This window comes from Haliaeetus albicilla, chromosome 17 (assembly GCF_947461875.1).
Source record: "Haliaeetus albicilla chromosome 17, bHalAlb1.1, whole genome shotgun sequence".
Lineage (NCBI taxonomy): Eukaryota > Metazoa > Chordata > Aves > Accipitriformes > Accipitridae > Haliaeetus > Haliaeetus albicilla.
In genome coordinates this window covers 8,440,016-8,457,782 of record NC_091499.1, presented here as the reverse complement: position 1 = coordinate 8,457,782, position 17,767 = coordinate 8,440,016, and the positions used below count along the sequence as shown (strand labels likewise).

The following is a 17,767-nucleotide window of genomic DNA, read 5'->3' as shown; positions in this document are numbered from 1 at the left end:
GAGGACAAGGAGGAAATTGCTTTAGAAACACCAAGGGTGGAAAAATACATTGTATTAATCCAGTCTGAAGAAATATTACATACACTGTTAGTTATACCCTGCAGCAATATGGTCACAAAGTTTCCAATCCATTAAAGTAATACTGAACTCCAAAATTTTTGCTAGAGGTTATGAGCTTTTCTACACTGAAGAGCTTCCGCAACTGCACCCAAACTGTCAGATTCCCTCAGCAGAAATGGAGGTCACTGAAGGAAGTTGGTTGTTGGTACATCTATAATACCATACCTATAGAAAACTAGGACATAACAAGAACATTTATCCAATAGCTACCTCTATCAAGGGTTCTATGGGAACATTGACTCCTTACAAGATGTAGGGAATTCATTCCGTTTTCCCCATACTCCTAGGCAACAGTCTTATCAGTTAAATTTGGCATCACAAAGTGGATTTAAGTCCATTTTCTGCAGACAAACTGGAAGTGGCAATAGCAAACATGGTATACTTCAAAAATGTAGAGATAGTGCCACAAAGTCCAGACAAGATACTTCACATTTAAGTTTCTTTACTTTTACTAAATTTTAATCCTACTTTTACATTCAGCCAGAGATTGCCAAGTAGGACAGCAGAGATGCTTGCACACAGTACACCAACACTTAAATATTCTAGAGGATCTACAGCTTAAGGAAATACTTGTCAAGATAAAGGCCTGAATCTATATGACTATGAAATAATAAATTAACATTGCATTTCGATGGAATCCCTCCCCCTTTTTATTTTTTTTTTTTAAGAATTTTTAACACTTTTACTAGTAAAATCCACAGCCAAAAAATAAAGGCATTTCTTCCAAAATTCCACCCTGGATCAACAGGTAAGCAAAGGTAGTACACAGAAGTAGGTATGGAGAAAAATTTATGACAATGGCTTAAAAAATAAGTACAGAAAAATACAACACAGAAAGCTAAAGAGAAGATATTTCCATTAGAATTCTATGGAATTAAGAATGAGAAAAGTCTCTATCATAGTTTAGGCATGTTACTGGACTCTAGTAAGTTTAACAAACTCAGCTCTGATCACGCGAAGCAATAGGACAGGCACAGAATAACCCATCTGCAAGCAAAGTCAGAGTAACAGAAATCAAGCTCTAACGTGAATTACATTCACTTTAAAAAAGTATGTTAAAAATTAAGTTCCTGTAGAAAGCAGTGACAGCTTGGATAGCAATATGCAGAACAAGACCTAACATTAGTAACAGGCATCAAGTGCCCCACACTTGGTGGCACTGTGCTACAGCCAGAAGCATTACATAAAAGCAGGCCTGGCATAGTTACAGATAATCACTCACAGATGCAGCTAACTGTTCACCTTTGCCTGTTTCAGCATACATTCAAGGGTTCTTCAAACAACCTCAGTATCATAATAGGTCAAAAGATTTTGGCATTGTCAGACTGCAGCTAGAGAAGACACCAGGACAATACAGATCTGGTGCCAAGAATGGAATAATCCAGCTTTCATCAGAAGAAAACAGTGTTGATGCCAATAGGCACTAAAATCTCAAGCCATTGTCACTGTTTCTGACATTTATGCTCTGACTTGCTTTTCCTGTTAGGTGCAACACTTGGGAGAACAGCAAACAGAACTCTACTGAAGAGCACCTTTCTTCTCCCACCAAACACAGTATCCTATGTATCAAAGCGTTGCTTTACTTGCAATAGCTTAAAAATAAAAAATCAGAAGCACTCTAGGAGGTCATGAGAGGATTTTCTTTAACAGAAGCTAAAACTGAGCAGAGGCAAAACAGATAGTACTAGACAAACTGACAGCCAGGAACAGAGAAGGTAAGTATGAAACAGCAGGGAAATCTCAAACACCAAGAAAATTATGAGCAATGAGTGAACATGCCAAACACAAAAGACCCAAATAACCACCCACTGATTAACTTGACATTAATCTCCAAAAACTACAGACAAGAAACATTGTTGCTGTTTTTTAGATCTAATCAGTCAAAAGCAATTTCATGTTCTGGTGTGATTACACATGTACTTCATAAATGTAGTTTCATATAAATAAGTGACATTATATGCCACTCTGAATCTGAGTAAGAAAACATTAGCTTATAATAAATTATTAAGAACTGGCTAATCTCTGACAGTAATTTTCAAATGGGGGACCATAATTTAGGGAGATATTTACAGCAGAGTTCCATTGAAATTGATGCTATGTCAGATTTTGGTGCATACTTTTAAAAGGGGTTTGGGTGTGGACCATTCAACTTTTTTTAAAAATATTTTTCATTAGCAAGTCAGGAAACATGAGTGATGGTATTTGCCAGCCAGAAATACAAAGCAGAAAACAAAAAGGGCAGATCTGAACTACCCAGTGAGCTAGGTAGATTCTACAGCAAGGTTGGCTTCCAAAGTGGAAGGTATTTTAGTATAGCTATAGAGATGGCATTTTAATAGTGAAACAAGACAGACTACTCTCCCAAGAAGGTCCCTAAAGGCTATAGCAGTGAAGCAACTAAAGACATTTCAGTGGGACATCGCAACTAAAACTGTCACTAACTCATGCATTCTAGCATTAACAGGCTACTGACAGTACCTTCAGTTTTGCTTTCTGCAATACAACACACAGAATACTGAACATAATTCTAGTATCCATTTAAAAGTATGCACGTTTAAAACCGTGTTTTAAAGATCAAGTGGAAATAGGTCCAAGAGTTTTGAAGTGATTAGGGAGGTAGGAAATAATCTTTCTGAACTTAACTCCTACTATACCTAATGAGGTAACAGATGCAACTTGATAATAACATCCAATCACCACTCTGGAAAAGAAAATTCCAGGAAGTGTGAGCTGGAAGCCTATGCTACGCAATTCTGTTCTGAGGATAACACCTTTGAACAAGAACACCATCTCTCAGTATCTTTAAAGACAGGAGGTCTTTCTGGAAGATACGCTTTACTCCATTTACATAAAACCACCCTACCTCTTCAATCCTACTAAGGATTCACAGCAGGTCATTATTCACTCCTGCTGGTTTCTCAAGAGTAGATTCAACAGATTACTTACATTGCATGCTTTTAGTAAACACTGATGCAGCAAGATCCATGCAAATGACAGTACAGACAAAGTAAACAATATCATACTGCAAGATCAACCCACCTGCCAAAAAGCCAAATAAGAGGACATACAAGAAACAGGAAAAGACTAGCTATATTCACTGGAAAACCACCTGCTCCACTCTAATTGTTGATTGCTGCAATGTTAAAACACAGCTCTTCATCAAGATATTTGCTGTAATGATATTTCAATTGACAAAAGAACTCCTTACAATAAAAATCCAATTATAACCCTGTCCCAAATTATGTCTGAAAAACATCTGAACCACCATACTGTTCAAATCTGGACTGAATAAAGCAATAAATGAGCACAAAACTAATTTCATAAGTCTAAAGGTATGGAATGATGCTCTGGGACATTCTTCCTACCCTAAAGGCAGCTAATTTAATGTAGCTGGGATGAGTCTCTCCTAGTAAGGAAGAAAGCAGACTAGAGAAGGATAGACCACTATGGTTTGACTAGATGGAACAGATAATAGCAAATTGTCTACCTCACAGCCAAATTAGTTACAGAAGTCCACAGGGAAATGAATCCTAACTTACAACATACACAATTTACTATACAGATTATAGTTACCCAAAGTTATATCAGAATTCACCCATGCAGCTTCTTTTGAGCTCAAGTATAAAGCTGGAAGAAAAAGGGTCTCATGCTATTTCCCATGTACCTTACACATAGAACCCAGAAAAAAACATGTGTTAACATCTCTAAATCAAATAGCTCTGAACAATCATGTTTATTAGCATATATTAAAAAAATGCAAGTACTGTGGAGACAACAGATAAACTGACTAGCCAAAGCTGCTCAGTTTCAAGGAGCTGATATGAAAACATCCACACTCAAAATGATAATTTGTTGCAGAAACCACTAATGAAAACAAGCTACTTATCATTCAAATGCAGAATTTGTAATGAGTTCTTATATTGAAAATTTATACTTACGCTTTTAACTCAGCAAATCTCACAAGGATGCGAGCATAGCTCTCATCTTGACTATGCTTTTCTGCAGGTAATGCAGTCACTGCCTGACTGTAACGACCAATGAGTCTATTCAGGAGGCTAACATCCATCTGAGGAAAACCCTTTTTCTCTAGCTTAAGCAAAAAACACAGCCAATCTTCTGGATTATTTGTTGTCATCATTATTTGATTAACAGTTCCAGAGTTATCTGACAGAAAAATAACAAAGGAGATTGATTAAAACTGCAGCAAACATGCACAGAAGAAAACACTTTTTATAACCTTTCATTTAAGATAATTAGTGATTTTTTTTTAATATTAGAGCAACATAGTTAACTAAAGAAACAGATGAAACATGTTTTGTGGTCATTAATACTGAAGAAATGCTAAACCTTAAATCCTTTCAGTTAATGGTTCTTTCAGTCTAGGTTAAGATCTGTTGCTTAAGTGTCAATCGAGCAACAAAAACACACACCTGTTGTATCAGCCGAGATTTTAGTACAGTTAAGCTCATCTGTGTTATTGTCTTCATTTCTGTATTTGTTTTTCAAGTCTCTAACTCTATTCATGATTGAAGCAATTTGTGGCAATCCTCTTTCACTTAGGTCCTCCTCCTCCATCTGCAGACACAAGGTTAAAAAACAGTGAAGTTACTGAACAAGCCTGTTGTAGCTCACCTTAATTGGAATTACCATGCAAAAGCCTCTGTATATTTTGCAGCTTGAGCCTCAACCACATTATGTAACAAATATTCTAATAAGCCTTTGTCAATCTCATTATACAAGTAAACTTCTTAGCAGAAGCCAACTTAGATGAGCAAAAGGAATTGGTACTTAACTGATCTGCCCAAATACTAGTCCATGCTTCACAGTAGCCCCTTACAATTATGTCCAGTGTTTGAATAAAATGGGAGGTGGGATATGTTGCCTGAATAGCTATAAGTCTATGTATCAAATCACAACCTGAATCCAGGATATGGACCTGTTGGAGCAAGTCTTAGAGGGGCACCACAAAGATGATTGGGGGCTGGAGCACCTCTCCTATGAAGAGAGGCTGAGAGAGTTGGGGTTGTTCAGCCTGGAGAAGGCTCCGGGGAGACCTTACAGCAGCCTGCCAGTACCTAAAGCGGGGCTACAGGACGGATGGGGAGGGACTTTTTTAACAGTGAGTGTAGTGATAGCATGAGGAGTAATGGTTTTAAACTGAAAGAGGATAGATGTAGATCATATTAGATATTAGGAAGAAATTCTTCACTGTGAGGGTGATGAGGCACTGGCACAGGTTGCCCAGAGAAGCTGTGGATGCCCCATCCCTGGCAGTGTTCAAGGGAAGCCTGCAGTAACATTTCCCCAAAGCCTTCTCTTCTCCAGGCTGCACAACCCCAACTCTATCAACCTGTCCTCATAGGAGAGGTTCTCCAGCCCCTGATCATCTTCATGGCCCTCCTCTGGACCCGCTCCAACAGGTCCATGTCTTTCCTGTGCTGAGGACCCCAGAGCTGAACGCAGTACTCCAGGTGGGGTCTCAGGAGAGCAGAGGGGGAGAATCACCTCCCTCAACCTGCTGGTCACACTTCTTTTGATGCAGCCCAGGATACAGTTGGCTTTCTGGGCTGCAAATTGCTGGGTCATGTTGAGCTTCTTGTCAACCAACACCCCCTTAAGTCCTCTCCTCAGGGCTGCCCTCAATCCACTCATCACCCAGCCTGGATTTGTGCTTGGGAATGCTCTGACCCATGTGCATTTTAGAGCATTAGTCATGGCAAGTTTGCATTTCTTTAAGAGCAGCAGACTCCCAGCTTTCCCCAAGCAGAGACCATAAACTAGATGTCATGTTTACACAGCTTGCTTATACAGCAGAAGCAGGCTTTCTTCATGTTCTTCCTGTATGAGAAATGGCCCACCAAGAATAAGTCCGCTCTTGTCTATATAGAAGTTTTTTAGTAGGTTCAAAACACAGGTCTTTGTGTAAACTCCAAGATTTAGTCTGCCAAAAGCACCATCTACATTACCACTATCAAAAGGTCTTAGCATCACTTTAACAACTCGGAGTCTGGTGAAATGTTCAAGATGTGACTTTATAATATCTTTGCAGAAAAGCAAAAAAAGCACTGAGTTCTGAAGATGGTTCCTTCCTTCCTTTACAAAATGAAATATTTTCAGTGATCTAAGAAAAGTAGAAACAAGCATCCCCAAATATAGCTGGAAGCAAGACCTATACAGAAGAAAAACCCTATGAAAGCTAGAGACAGCATACTAAATCTGGAATACAATTTTTGTTTCACTGAGCTGAGACAAAAAAAGCCTCCCCTTATTTTTCTTCAGAAAAGTACACTGAATAAATTCTAATTTCAGTGCTTGTTTGGAACTTCCTTCAGTATCTGTTTCTCCCTAAAGAGCATAGAGAAAAATCAACTTGGGCTGTTCTGAGACTGGCTCTGTAAACTGTCCCATCATTTGGAGATCATGTTGCTAAAAATTACATAGGTGATTACTGTAGCAAAGACTGTTCACATGCCATTCTGAAGATGATACTTATTTACTTCATAGGGAAAAACAGGTTTGTCTCTTCATAAGGAAGATTTTGGTACATGTTCCAATTTTGACTTTTATAAATACAGTAGAAGGGACTACAGGAACTCATACTCCAAATCTCCTCTTTATGGGTGAGAATAACCTTAAAGATCTGTCCTTAAACTGTACCCATTCCCTCAAAGTATGGACAAAGTCAGCTTCTCCAGAACCTGAAGCACCAAGATCAACAGAAATTCACCTCATGTTTAGCAATACTGTGATCTCTCATTACAACTGTAATTGCTAACAATTCCCAGGTGGATTTTATTTTTTAAAACACAATATAAATATTTTCCTCACCAATGTAAAAGGTTCATTATTCTTTTGCAGTGACAGCTTGTCAAATGTAGTAGACAAAAAAATCATTTTCTGCATAAATTTGATCTTAACTCTCATCAATACACATCAAACTTACACTTCCAGCGTGCTGCTTAACTGTTCAAGGTTCAATGTGTACTATATGGAGAAAACCTCTCCTGAAGAATGGATATGCCTTGTCAAAAAGATAACATGGATGAGGGTCAGACTATCTCAGACAATCCCAAGAATCCAGCAAAGGCAAGAAATGTAGCTCCCCATCCTGAAGTTCCTGTGTATGAAAAATGGAATGGTTAAGACACTGACAAGTAAGTGAGTATCAGTACACCCTGTAAGCTTGCCTAATCTTCATCACATCCCAGAAATACAGCTTTCATTAATCAGCAAAACTATTCCTAGTTAGTAATAAAAACAGAACAAAAAAGCTCAAAGATTACTTTTGGACTGAGGGCAAGCACTTCCAAATGTGTCAGCTTGTTAACGACATTTACAGATAAACACACACTAAGGGCATATTCACCTGTGTATTGTCATGATTTGCAACTAATCTTTCTACTCATGCTGAAGTTCAACCGTAAACAAGCATTCAGAGTCTCTTTTTGGCTTAATCCGCTGCATGATTACTTTTAAAGAGAACATTTGCCTTGAGTTTCTCTGTGTGAAGTACATTCAAAATCTGACAAGACAAAGACCCTAAAATAGCAACTTGCTGTTATATATGCACTGAATAGGAACTGAGCTTCTAACTGCAACGGCTACATGGCAGCAGATCCAAGATCTAGAAGTCCATACAGAGAAGGAGATTAGGGACAGGGAACCAAGAAACAGGGAGAACATGTATGCCGAGATCAGGAAGATATAGATCTACCTCTAAAAAAGCATAGTTGTTAAAATAACTTCAACCCCTCATACAGACCCACTAAATAAGGAGCCAAGGGACAGAAACTAAAGAGCGGTATATGTTGTAAATGGATGAAGTGGCAATACAGGTTAGCCATAGGATTTCATGTGCAATACACCCAAAAATATTTGTTGATAATAAAAAGAAATAATAGCATCCAGTCTTGAAATACTGGATTTGCTGTGTTACACTATTTGTCCAGTTTCTGAATGGAGCCAGATGCAGTTTTTTCTGAAATGCAAACTTTGAAAAGTTATGAAAATACTTTTTAATTATTGAACAAAAAGGCACACTATTCCTACCCCTGGAATCGACTGATATTTTGCATCTGTCTATCCAAGGAGGTGTAGAGGGCAGCAAAAATTAAGTGCCCAAGAGCTTGCCCAGCTTTTTTCCTCCAAGTGAATTGATCGGCCTAGTAAAAGAAATTAATGTTATCCTATTACCTGTATTTTTCTTATACCCCTACACCATTGTGGCTACACTGTTATCTTAAACACTTGTTTAGCACTGATCCTATGGCCTGATTAAAGCATCTACTAAGGTCAAGGGACCACATGTTGCAGAACTCTACTCAGTGTAGAAGAGGTAAAAAGCCATGTATCCCTCTAAACCAGAAACTTTACCCATGCATATGTTTTCTGACAGTTTTTCCTCCCCTCCCCCCTCATTATTTAAGCTATCCTTCCTATGCAGAAAGATCACACACAAGCAAGAGGGGAAAACTAACTGTAGCCGCTGCCTTCTACAGTACTTGCATTATTCTGTTCACATATTCAGTTCACTATTTAATAGTGCTCACCATTTAAGCAAAGATGCATACTTGCTTGCATGTGGTGCAGAAAATGCTGTCAGTTACAGAAAGTGGAACTATCTCCAAGTGCAGTTATATCAACACTGCTTAAACACACTACTACAGTACTACCAAAGACCCTTCCTGAACATTAGGATCTATTAGATGGACATGTAAGTGTTTAAAGTTCCCGCCTTGCTGTCTTGGTTCAAGGCAAGTAATAATGGAAACATGCAACAACAACACACAACCATCTTTAGAAACTCATGGTATTATCTGCCATTCATCCAGCTATCAGTGTTCTGTAGATATTACAGCAGAAGCTAGTTTTTATTACTGCTTTGAAAGAACAGATACTAGTTTTCACACTGCTGAGTTTCTTTAAAACCCATGGGAAGTCACGAAAGCAGAAGACCTCCTTGTTAAAAGTAGAAGCTTTTAGGTTGAAGTCTAAAGAGCAAATTGCAATGGTAGGAATATGAAAGAAATCCTAGGACTTTTGCCTACTCCAGACAGATGTTAAAAAAACAGTTACTAGAAAGAGTCAAGCTGAATTTTTCCATAAACAGTCACCAAAATCTGAATTCAGATGAGTGGCAAAGCCCTCCAAATCCTCTCTAACTTCAGCTCCCTTCATATCCCATATGATTACAAGACTAGGTTACAAGATTATTATTTTGCTTTCTAACTAGACAGACTCAGTAACTCACTTCTGTTCCCTACTGCAGCCACTAGTAGAAGTACCTCCTTTACCCAGCCACTATTTCCCAAAATACATTGAAATGTGGCATTTCTAAAGCCTCTAGCCAGGCTTTAAAAAAAACACTACACATGTGCATAATCTTTACTTGGTTTTGTTTACAAGTCCTAAAGCCTAAATCAGGATTTTCTTAAAGGGAAACAAAAACACCCAACATTCAAAAAAAATCCTTTTTAGAAGTTAGCAACATTAACTATGAAAAGAAATAGGAAAAACTGAAATTCTAGTGTTAGCTACAAAGAAGATAAGACTCAAAGATACAAAATAGGGCTAATCACAAAGAGGCTCTACAGCAGAAAAGAAGGCGAGCTACTGTAGCACAAACAAACGGGAGGCCATACGGCAGGGTAAGAGCTACCAAGAGGCAGCAGGGAACAGAGCATCATCACACAAAACCACTGAGACGCAATTTTAAGTTCTGAGGGCTTAAGGATATAGCCAAGCAGTAACAAGGGACATAACTGAAAGCAGTTTTAATGTAGGGTATCACTTCAGGAATAGCTACTGCTTTGTCACCTGTGCTAGCCAGAGCTGAGCGGGTACGCATTCCAAGATTTTTCTCTCCTTTTTCCTCTCCTTGCCCACGCGCACCTTCCTTTTTTCCAAAACCATTTGCGTAAATTAATACCAAGCACAGTTCTCCTTTACACCTATTTCTAGAAAGCACTACTCCTCGGCCTCACCGAGGATAACTCGCACAAGGGATTGCGATCCTCACCCAACCGTACCCTCCCGCCGGCTGCCGAGCCTGCAACCGGCTCTATCACCCAGGTAAAGAACAGAAGGAATCCCGGGAGGGGGAAGGCCGTGAGAAACGGTGGCGAGGGAGACGAGCCGACAGGCACACCAGGTCTCCACACCGGCTCCCCTCACCCGCCGGGGCGGCAGCCCAGCGTGGCCGCAGGCCCCGTTCTCCGCCGGGCGCCCCGCCGCAGCCCACCGCCCCGCAGGGCCCGCCCGCCCGCCGCCGTTTCCCTCAGGCGTGCGCCGGGCCGCGCTGCGCGGGCCTCCCGCCGGCGGCGAGCGGAAAGCGGGGCCGGCGGCAGGTGAGCCCCGCGGCCACCGCCGCCAAGAGCTTCGCCGGTAGACGGCTGCGACCCCCCCGGCCCGGCCCGGCCGCACTCACCCTGGCCACCCGCCGCTGCCGCCTCAGGGCCGGGACAAGGCTCCGGCCGAGCGCGCCCGCCGCTCTCCGTTTGAATATCACCGACGCCCAAAGAGCCCGCTTCTCACTGGCCAGAGCGGCTCACGTGGCGGGGGGAGAAGCGAGCGCTGATTGGCCGGAGGAAGGAAAAACAGCGGAGCCCGCCCGCCTATTGGAGGGGCGCCGTGGCCGCCGCGCTCCCCGTAACGGGGGCGGCTCCTTCCAGCGCCTGGTGATGGCGGCCGGCGCTCGCCCCGCCTGCCGTCTCCTCAGGCGGGCTCTGGACTGACTGATCCCGCACCTGCAGTATGCCTGAGGCTGCTAAAAGCGGCTCTTTCTCTGAGCTGTCCCGTTCTTCCTGGAGCCCGGTACCGGTTTTTGCTGGAAGTCTGTAAAATGCGCAGATGTCCGCACGCACAACATCCTGGTCCAGAAACTGGCTAATCGCCAGGCCCCGAAAAGGAAGGGTCAGTGAGAAGCGTTCAAGCTGTTCGTTTCAGAAGGATACCACAGGGATTGGCTCTAACCGTGACATATTTTGAGTGTTATATTGGTGAATAAACTTGATGCAAAGATGCTGTTAAGGCTGCAGGCAAATGATTGGGCTGTTGACAAGGCTTTGGCCTGAGGTTAAGCTGACTGAGGGGACATGGAAATCTAGAGAATGGGGTGTGAAATTGCTGAACGTAACATGGTAAGAAGCTGACGAAAGCCACGGATCACACCTTGAAAGGTCGCTGGATCTCACGTCTGGGGAGTTATGTGAGGAACAAACAAACTTCACGGGTATTTGAAGTGGAATATTTTGAAAAGGGCATCTTTTGTGGAGTACGGTCATATAACACCAAGAGCACCTACATAACCACATCAGGAATACCACCACATAACTATGAGATCACTTCAGTAATGGTGCCAGCCATACCAGATTTCAATATAGATTTGTCAAATCTGGGGCCAATGGAGAAAAAGGAAGTTGAGGCAGGTTCTGTATTTGGGAGGAGTCTGGGACAGAGAAAGGGAGGGAGGCACAGGGGCAGCGAAAAAGAACTGAGAAAGGGGAAAAGAGATGATAAGCTCTGGAAAGAAATGCATACATTTTCTTGCTTTTCACAGTTAAGCTAAGGCTTGTAGTACAATACATTATGTTTAGCATAACTTACTCTGATCATTAGTAGAGCCACTACATGAAAATTTCTAAACAGTGCTAAGAAGAGATCAGGCTGGATAATCCAATGGTCCTTTCCACCTTGAACTCCATGAATCCACAAGACTTGGGGGAGACGTATCCTTGGTGTTCAAGAATTGATCAGCATTCTTTATCACATGGAAAGTATGGGTCTCATCTTAAAAAGTTTCTTTCAGTCAGATTTGTTTTGCCACAGCATCTGCTTCCTGGGGAATCGGAGAAATAATTTCTGACGAATCTTCTTACCCCTTGTTTCTGGTTCTCCCACTTTCTGTTCTTTTTCTTTCTTTGTTCTTTGCTTTCTGCTTTGCTGCTTAAGGAACACTGGTCTCAAATAATATTCAAAATCTATCAAACAAGAGTTGCTTAATCTGGATATAAACCTCTGCTATTTGCTAAAAAACAGCTAGCAGTTGTGCAAGAGAGAGCTATGGAGAAGACAGGGTTAATTATACTCCTCTTATAATAAGGACACATCTTTACTCATGGTGGTGCAATGTCTTGATTGTTCATTATTACAATTTGAGATAATTGCTAGCATTAAGCTTTTGGCTACTATCAAAAAAAAAAAAATCAAAACGGGAGGGTAGGGTTAATTTCGCCTTCTCTGAGCTATCTGAAAGGTAGGTAGCCGGACAAAGCTAGTGACCCATGTTCCCTTTGCAGCCAGCACAGGGGAGACTGTCTAACCCCAGATGAGGTGAGGGACTCTCTGGAAGTGTCTTTTGTCCTCTCAGCTGACTGTTGCGGGAATGTCTGCAGCTATCTTAGTCCAAATGCGTAACTTGCACTCAAATAAGGTAAAGTTAATTCTTTCTAAACTGCTTCCTTCCCCAAGCAGTAACATTGCTCCTCATCCTGTCCTCTGCTGTATCTCCTAACATAATTTGTTACTAGCTTCCTGCCTTCACGGATATTCTTTTTCACTGGACAATCTGTATTTTGTTTTTAAGTTAAAAAACAAGTGGCTTTAATTCAGCTGATCGCCCACTTTCCAAATTTTAACTTACTCCCCCTGGAGGTAACAAGGCAGCCTGTATATCTCAGTGATGACTTGCTACACAGTCCAAACATCCACTTTCATCCTGTCAGTGCCTTTTCATTTTCAGATGCTTTTCTGTGCATCGCCATCTCATTAGAATACCTTGAAAATATCTGAGAATTTTGTTTTCAGCACCTACGTAAGACTGAGAAGTATTATTCACATCTTATGTTGGAAAACTAAGGCATGGGAAAGTGAGTAGCATACCTTAAGTCATACAGGATGCCCAAAACAGATCTAGGGATCAACCCCAGAGATCCTGATAACAATTCCAGGACATTAAGAACTTTCTCATTTGAGGATTTCTTTGGCACTCAATAGCTGCACTAATCCTTGAGGAAAAGTGGATTATTATATATACCCACTTCAAACGGTGATAATTGTAGACCTATTATAGTGTCAGCCTCTACAAGTTGGCACTGAGTACAACAAACAATAGGTGATTGCTCACCTGCATACTGGATAATTAGTAATCTGCTGTGGATGACTTTACAGCTGGGGTTCTGTGTTTCGTTCTGTTATCCAGCCAGTACAATGTATGTATGAGGCCACACAGGAAATCCGTGATGATATGAGCGTTATGGTACCTTCAGTAGGAGGATAATACCCAGCTGTACATATCGATTTCATCAGATCCAGCTGGTGCTGTTCAGCAGCTTGCTTCATATATGGCCAGACTGAGTTACAGATGTATGTGGGCTGGAAATAACTAGAAAAGAACAGAGTTGAGAAATCATGTGAACAGTCTGTTGTGCAGGTTCACAACTTCAGGTCGTGCTGGATCCATAGGTTCTGTTGGATGTCCATGTAAAAAGAACAGAAGAAAACGTATTTTTCATATATATCTGGTGGAAATTTCCTATTGAGTGTCCATCTTATAGCAGCTAAGCATGGTACAGTTGCCATGTTTACTGCAGTAATTTTATATAAGTGTATTCTTGAATATTTCTAAAAATGTCAGATAATATGTATTAACTGCAATAAAACCTATCCAACTTGTTACACTGGCTGCTAGTCAGTTCCTTAGCGAAATTTTAAATCTGAGTTTTGACCTGTAAAACTGTAGATAATACTGACTACTACTTCTGTGATTAAAGCTTTGGCAGAAGCGGTCAGTTAAGAGCAATTAGTCAGATAGCTACAAGTGACAATCTTTTCTGTCCACGTTCTGGTCAAGTTGGACATGGACGGGGTCCAGTTCAGAAGAGACTCAGTTATACTGGGACAGTCCTCTGAAACCTGCCTGAGAAGCAGCACATGCTAGTTTGTGCATAGCATTCCTCTGTACGGCCCTTAGACTGCATGTGGTTTCTATGTGACTAGCTTAACCTTGGCCAGAGAAACCTGAATCTACTTTTACCTCTCCCTTAGAAAGCCCTGAGAGACTGCAATTTACTTTTTAATGAAAATAAGGGGTGTGGGCAGAGGGACATCGTCTGTGAATGCCTTCCGGTTTAAGAAATCTGAGACCTGAGCTTGCTCCACATCTGTTCCTGACATCACTCCTCATAAATGACTGACTTGAGACTTTGCTATTGTTAGGTTTTGGAGAAAAGACTATCAGAAAGAACCGAGTAAAAGTAGTTTTACTTGGGCAGCTCAAAGTAGTAAATTTAAGAATGTACACAGCTGAAAGATGCACTCGTTCGCGATACCCGATGAGGGCCAAAAGTTATTACAACATGTTACTATTGTTCACTGGATTATTAGAGTATTTCAGAGTAGGTGGCCATAACGCAATAATGTGCATCAGTCATTTTAACATATACCTTTCAAAAGAGATGTAACAGACATCTAAACAGCAATCACCATTATAGCTCTAATACGACATACAGCTATGGTATCAGACACTTCTTGTTTTGGTGTCTAAAAAAAAACAACATGAATACCAAACCACATTTGTTTATTGTCAGACTGTAGGACCCTGCAGAGAAAATAGGATATGGATTTGGTTCTGCTAGTTCACCAGTCTGTGTGACTGTGTGGGGTCTTTAGAAGGTTGGGAGATCTATAAAATGTTGGGCTTGCTGCTCCACAGACTGTGTAACTGTTGAGACCGTTGCAATAGTTAAAAGTCTCCTGTGATGACTCCTTTACCACAACCAGTGAAAGCAAGCAAAGATACCACATATAATTGTGAATTTAGTCCTGAAAAAGTGATGGCAAGATCTAGATTTGGGTAATCTAAATGATACTCTTAACCAGAAGAACATGAAGTGACTTCTAAATATTTAACAAAGAAGTTGGTTCTTATCAGACTAGTTTCATATGCAGCTTCTATAAGGCCATGTAACTATGATATTTAGTAACAGACACACACACACACAAAAACCCAACAGATGAGTTGATTTTCCAGAAATCATCTTCTGGGAAAAAGAGTAGACCTAGAGAGATAGAAAGTCTTTGAGGATGACTACATCCAAGAAGGCACAATCAAGGTCTGACAAGCCTAGACAGGGTCAGGCCTTCAGACACTAAATCCAACAGATGGGAACACTTCCTCTGCCCCTCAGGAGTAAGTATGACCCCATATCTACGCCACCTCTTACTTGCCAGCTACTTCTTTTCCCAGCATCCCTTTTCAACAATTTTGTAAAAACTGAGCTGACAAAAAGCTAATAGGGAAAAGGCTTGTGTTTTCTTTACAAGTCTTCCACCCTCTTACTGACATTTAGCTAAGGCTTAGGGCTTTGCTTTTTGTCTTCTTCCTTATCTATGAAAAGTGATGATAATAATGGATTTGTAATCATTGCACTTCCTCATATGGGAGATACTGTTATAAGTATGTAATTGCAGTTATTGTTATTATTGCATAAATAATAATATATTTGTACTGGAATGAAGTGTCCCCTCATGACTAGAAAAAGTAGGGTTCAAAATTTATTTAAGCAGCCAATCATTAATACTCCACCCTCTGAATTATCAATGCATCCAAACAATGTATTATTATGCCACAGAGACTGCACTTCTGACCCATCTTTATTAATGACCTTAAGAAGGAAGTAAATAAAATATTAGTGAAATTGTTAAGTGAATGGGAGCAGTTGAAATGGAAGTGAGTAACATATAACAACCTTAGGAGAATACAAAATAGAACCAGAACAGAAAACAAAATTATAAAAATAAAACCACAAGCATTCCAAAAGAATGACTAAGTGGGCAATCAGTAATGCTGCAAGGGAAGTAGAGATAATATCACACAAGGACATAAGTATGTCATAACTGCCCCCAAAAGCAATTGTCATTTTAAGCAATTAAGGGATCTGACAGAGTTCTCATGAAACTTGCTTTTCACCCCTTACCTGTTTTCTCCCTCTTTTGTTGGAGGTCACTACTACCATAATGCAGATAAAGAATGCAGTGTACTTCTTTAATCCCAGTGAAAGCGAGATGCTCGACTGAAATGGTGCAGCTCAAATACGCGTTCCTTCTGACACCCTCTGCTCCAGGGAAAGTAACCTTAGCCAGTGGGATGAAGGGAGTCCCTCGAACTGCTTCACCTCTTTTCTCAGCAGTATGATCAAAACATTCAGGCCAGTTACTCTCAAAATCATCTCCTACCCCTGGAAATGGATAAATTAATTTCTACCTTGAAAGTTCTCACTGTTCTTGCTGATAATAATGAGAAAACAACTCAAATGTTAACAACACACAGCGTTTGACATTTGTCTCACGCTTAGCATTAGTGGAAGACTCCAGCGACACGGAGCATTCATCTGCTCATTTCAACAGGAGGTTTTCATGTGATAGATGAGCTGTGAGCATGAACAAACCTCAACTATACAACAAATTAATGATCTGCTAACAAAGAAGCCTGTCATTTCAGCCAGGATGGCAGGGACATAAATTCAGAAACCTTTGCTGCCAGAATTAGCAGAGAGATCAGATTCAGACTTTCATATCTTCTTAACAGCCCTGGACAGACTCCATGAAAAGCATCACTGCAGCTTCCAATTACCATATTATCACAAAGTTATTACATTATCACAAAGTTATGTACAAATTGGAAAGAGTTTGGAAAAACACTAAAAAAATTCAGGCAGTTGGTAAAAAATGACATGGGGACAAAATTGAATTAATTTTATTTCTGAAGCCAGACAAGAAGTAACAATGTATCGTACTATAATATTCAGTTGGACTGATAATTAAAATTACACGCAGAAGCAACAGATTCTAGTACCATGCAGATAGGCCAGCTTTGTGTTGCGTCATCTTGATGTTAATGTCTTGAGCACTTTTTGAAGGTACATTGTAATTACTATTCATCAGTATTGTTGAGAAAGTGGGCCCTGTTATTTCTATTCATATAGGAAATAGGGATTAATCAGACCTTGCCAGAGAGAAAGATAGAACCTGAGGTACAAACTGTTTGTTGCAGTCTCAGAAGAATACCTCCTTGTGGATTCTGCTTAATCTGAAGTTATGCAAGTCATTTTTTAATTACCAATACAGCCAAATAATCCCATCAACACTCTCCACAAAATGCACAGAGTGTAGAAACTGTTTTCTTTCATTTTCTCTGCGAAAACTTTGGTCAACTGAAGAATAAGCACTTAAGGGAACTGAATGTTTCTTTGGCTATTTTTTTGATACCTCCCAGTAAATGGAAATAAAGAGCTTTTTTTGTTTTCATAATATGAGACCATGTAAACAGTGAAGAATGGTAAGTTTTGAAATATCAGGGATAGTTACCATTGCTGGAATTAAAAAACAGATTTTAAAATTCATCAAAAGAGAAGCAAACTGAAATTTTAGAATGGACAGAAAATTGATTGAAATGCTGTTTCTGTAAAGCACTGAGGAAATTAAAATTTAAACTGAAGGAAAAAAGTCTGGTCCCCAATATTAAGTTATTAAAAAGGGCTAAAATAATGATACTGGATGATGTTTTCCCACAAAAAGAACTGACTTTTCCAGGTGAAAATGCAATTCAAGATGACACAATGAAGCAAAGAAAGTGGAAGCTGTTACTAGG

General features: G+C 40.3%; 1 protein-coding gene across 2 annotated transcripts in view; it reads right to left on the bottom strand.

The window, feature by feature from the left end:
- Window positions 1-10,629, bottom strand: part of TTK (TTK protein kinase) — a 40,132-nt gene extending 29,503 nt beyond the window's left edge. For both annotated transcript variants that reach the window (XM_069804729.1, XM_069804730.1), the window contains exons 1-4: window positions 10,547-10,629; window positions 7,064-7,237; window positions 4,551-4,695; window positions 4,059-4,284 (exon numbers count right to left, since the gene is read on the bottom strand). In XM_069804729.1, coding sequence (XP_069660830.1) covers window positions 4,059-4,284; window positions 4,551-4,695 — 371 coding nt within the window. In that variant the 5' untranslated portion in view covers window positions 7,064-7,237; window positions 10,547-10,629. The remainder of the gene's footprint in view (window positions 1-4,058; window positions 4,285-4,550; window positions 4,696-7,063; window positions 7,238-10,546) is intronic.
- Between the last annotated feature and the right edge of the window lie 7,138 nt (window positions 10,630-17,767).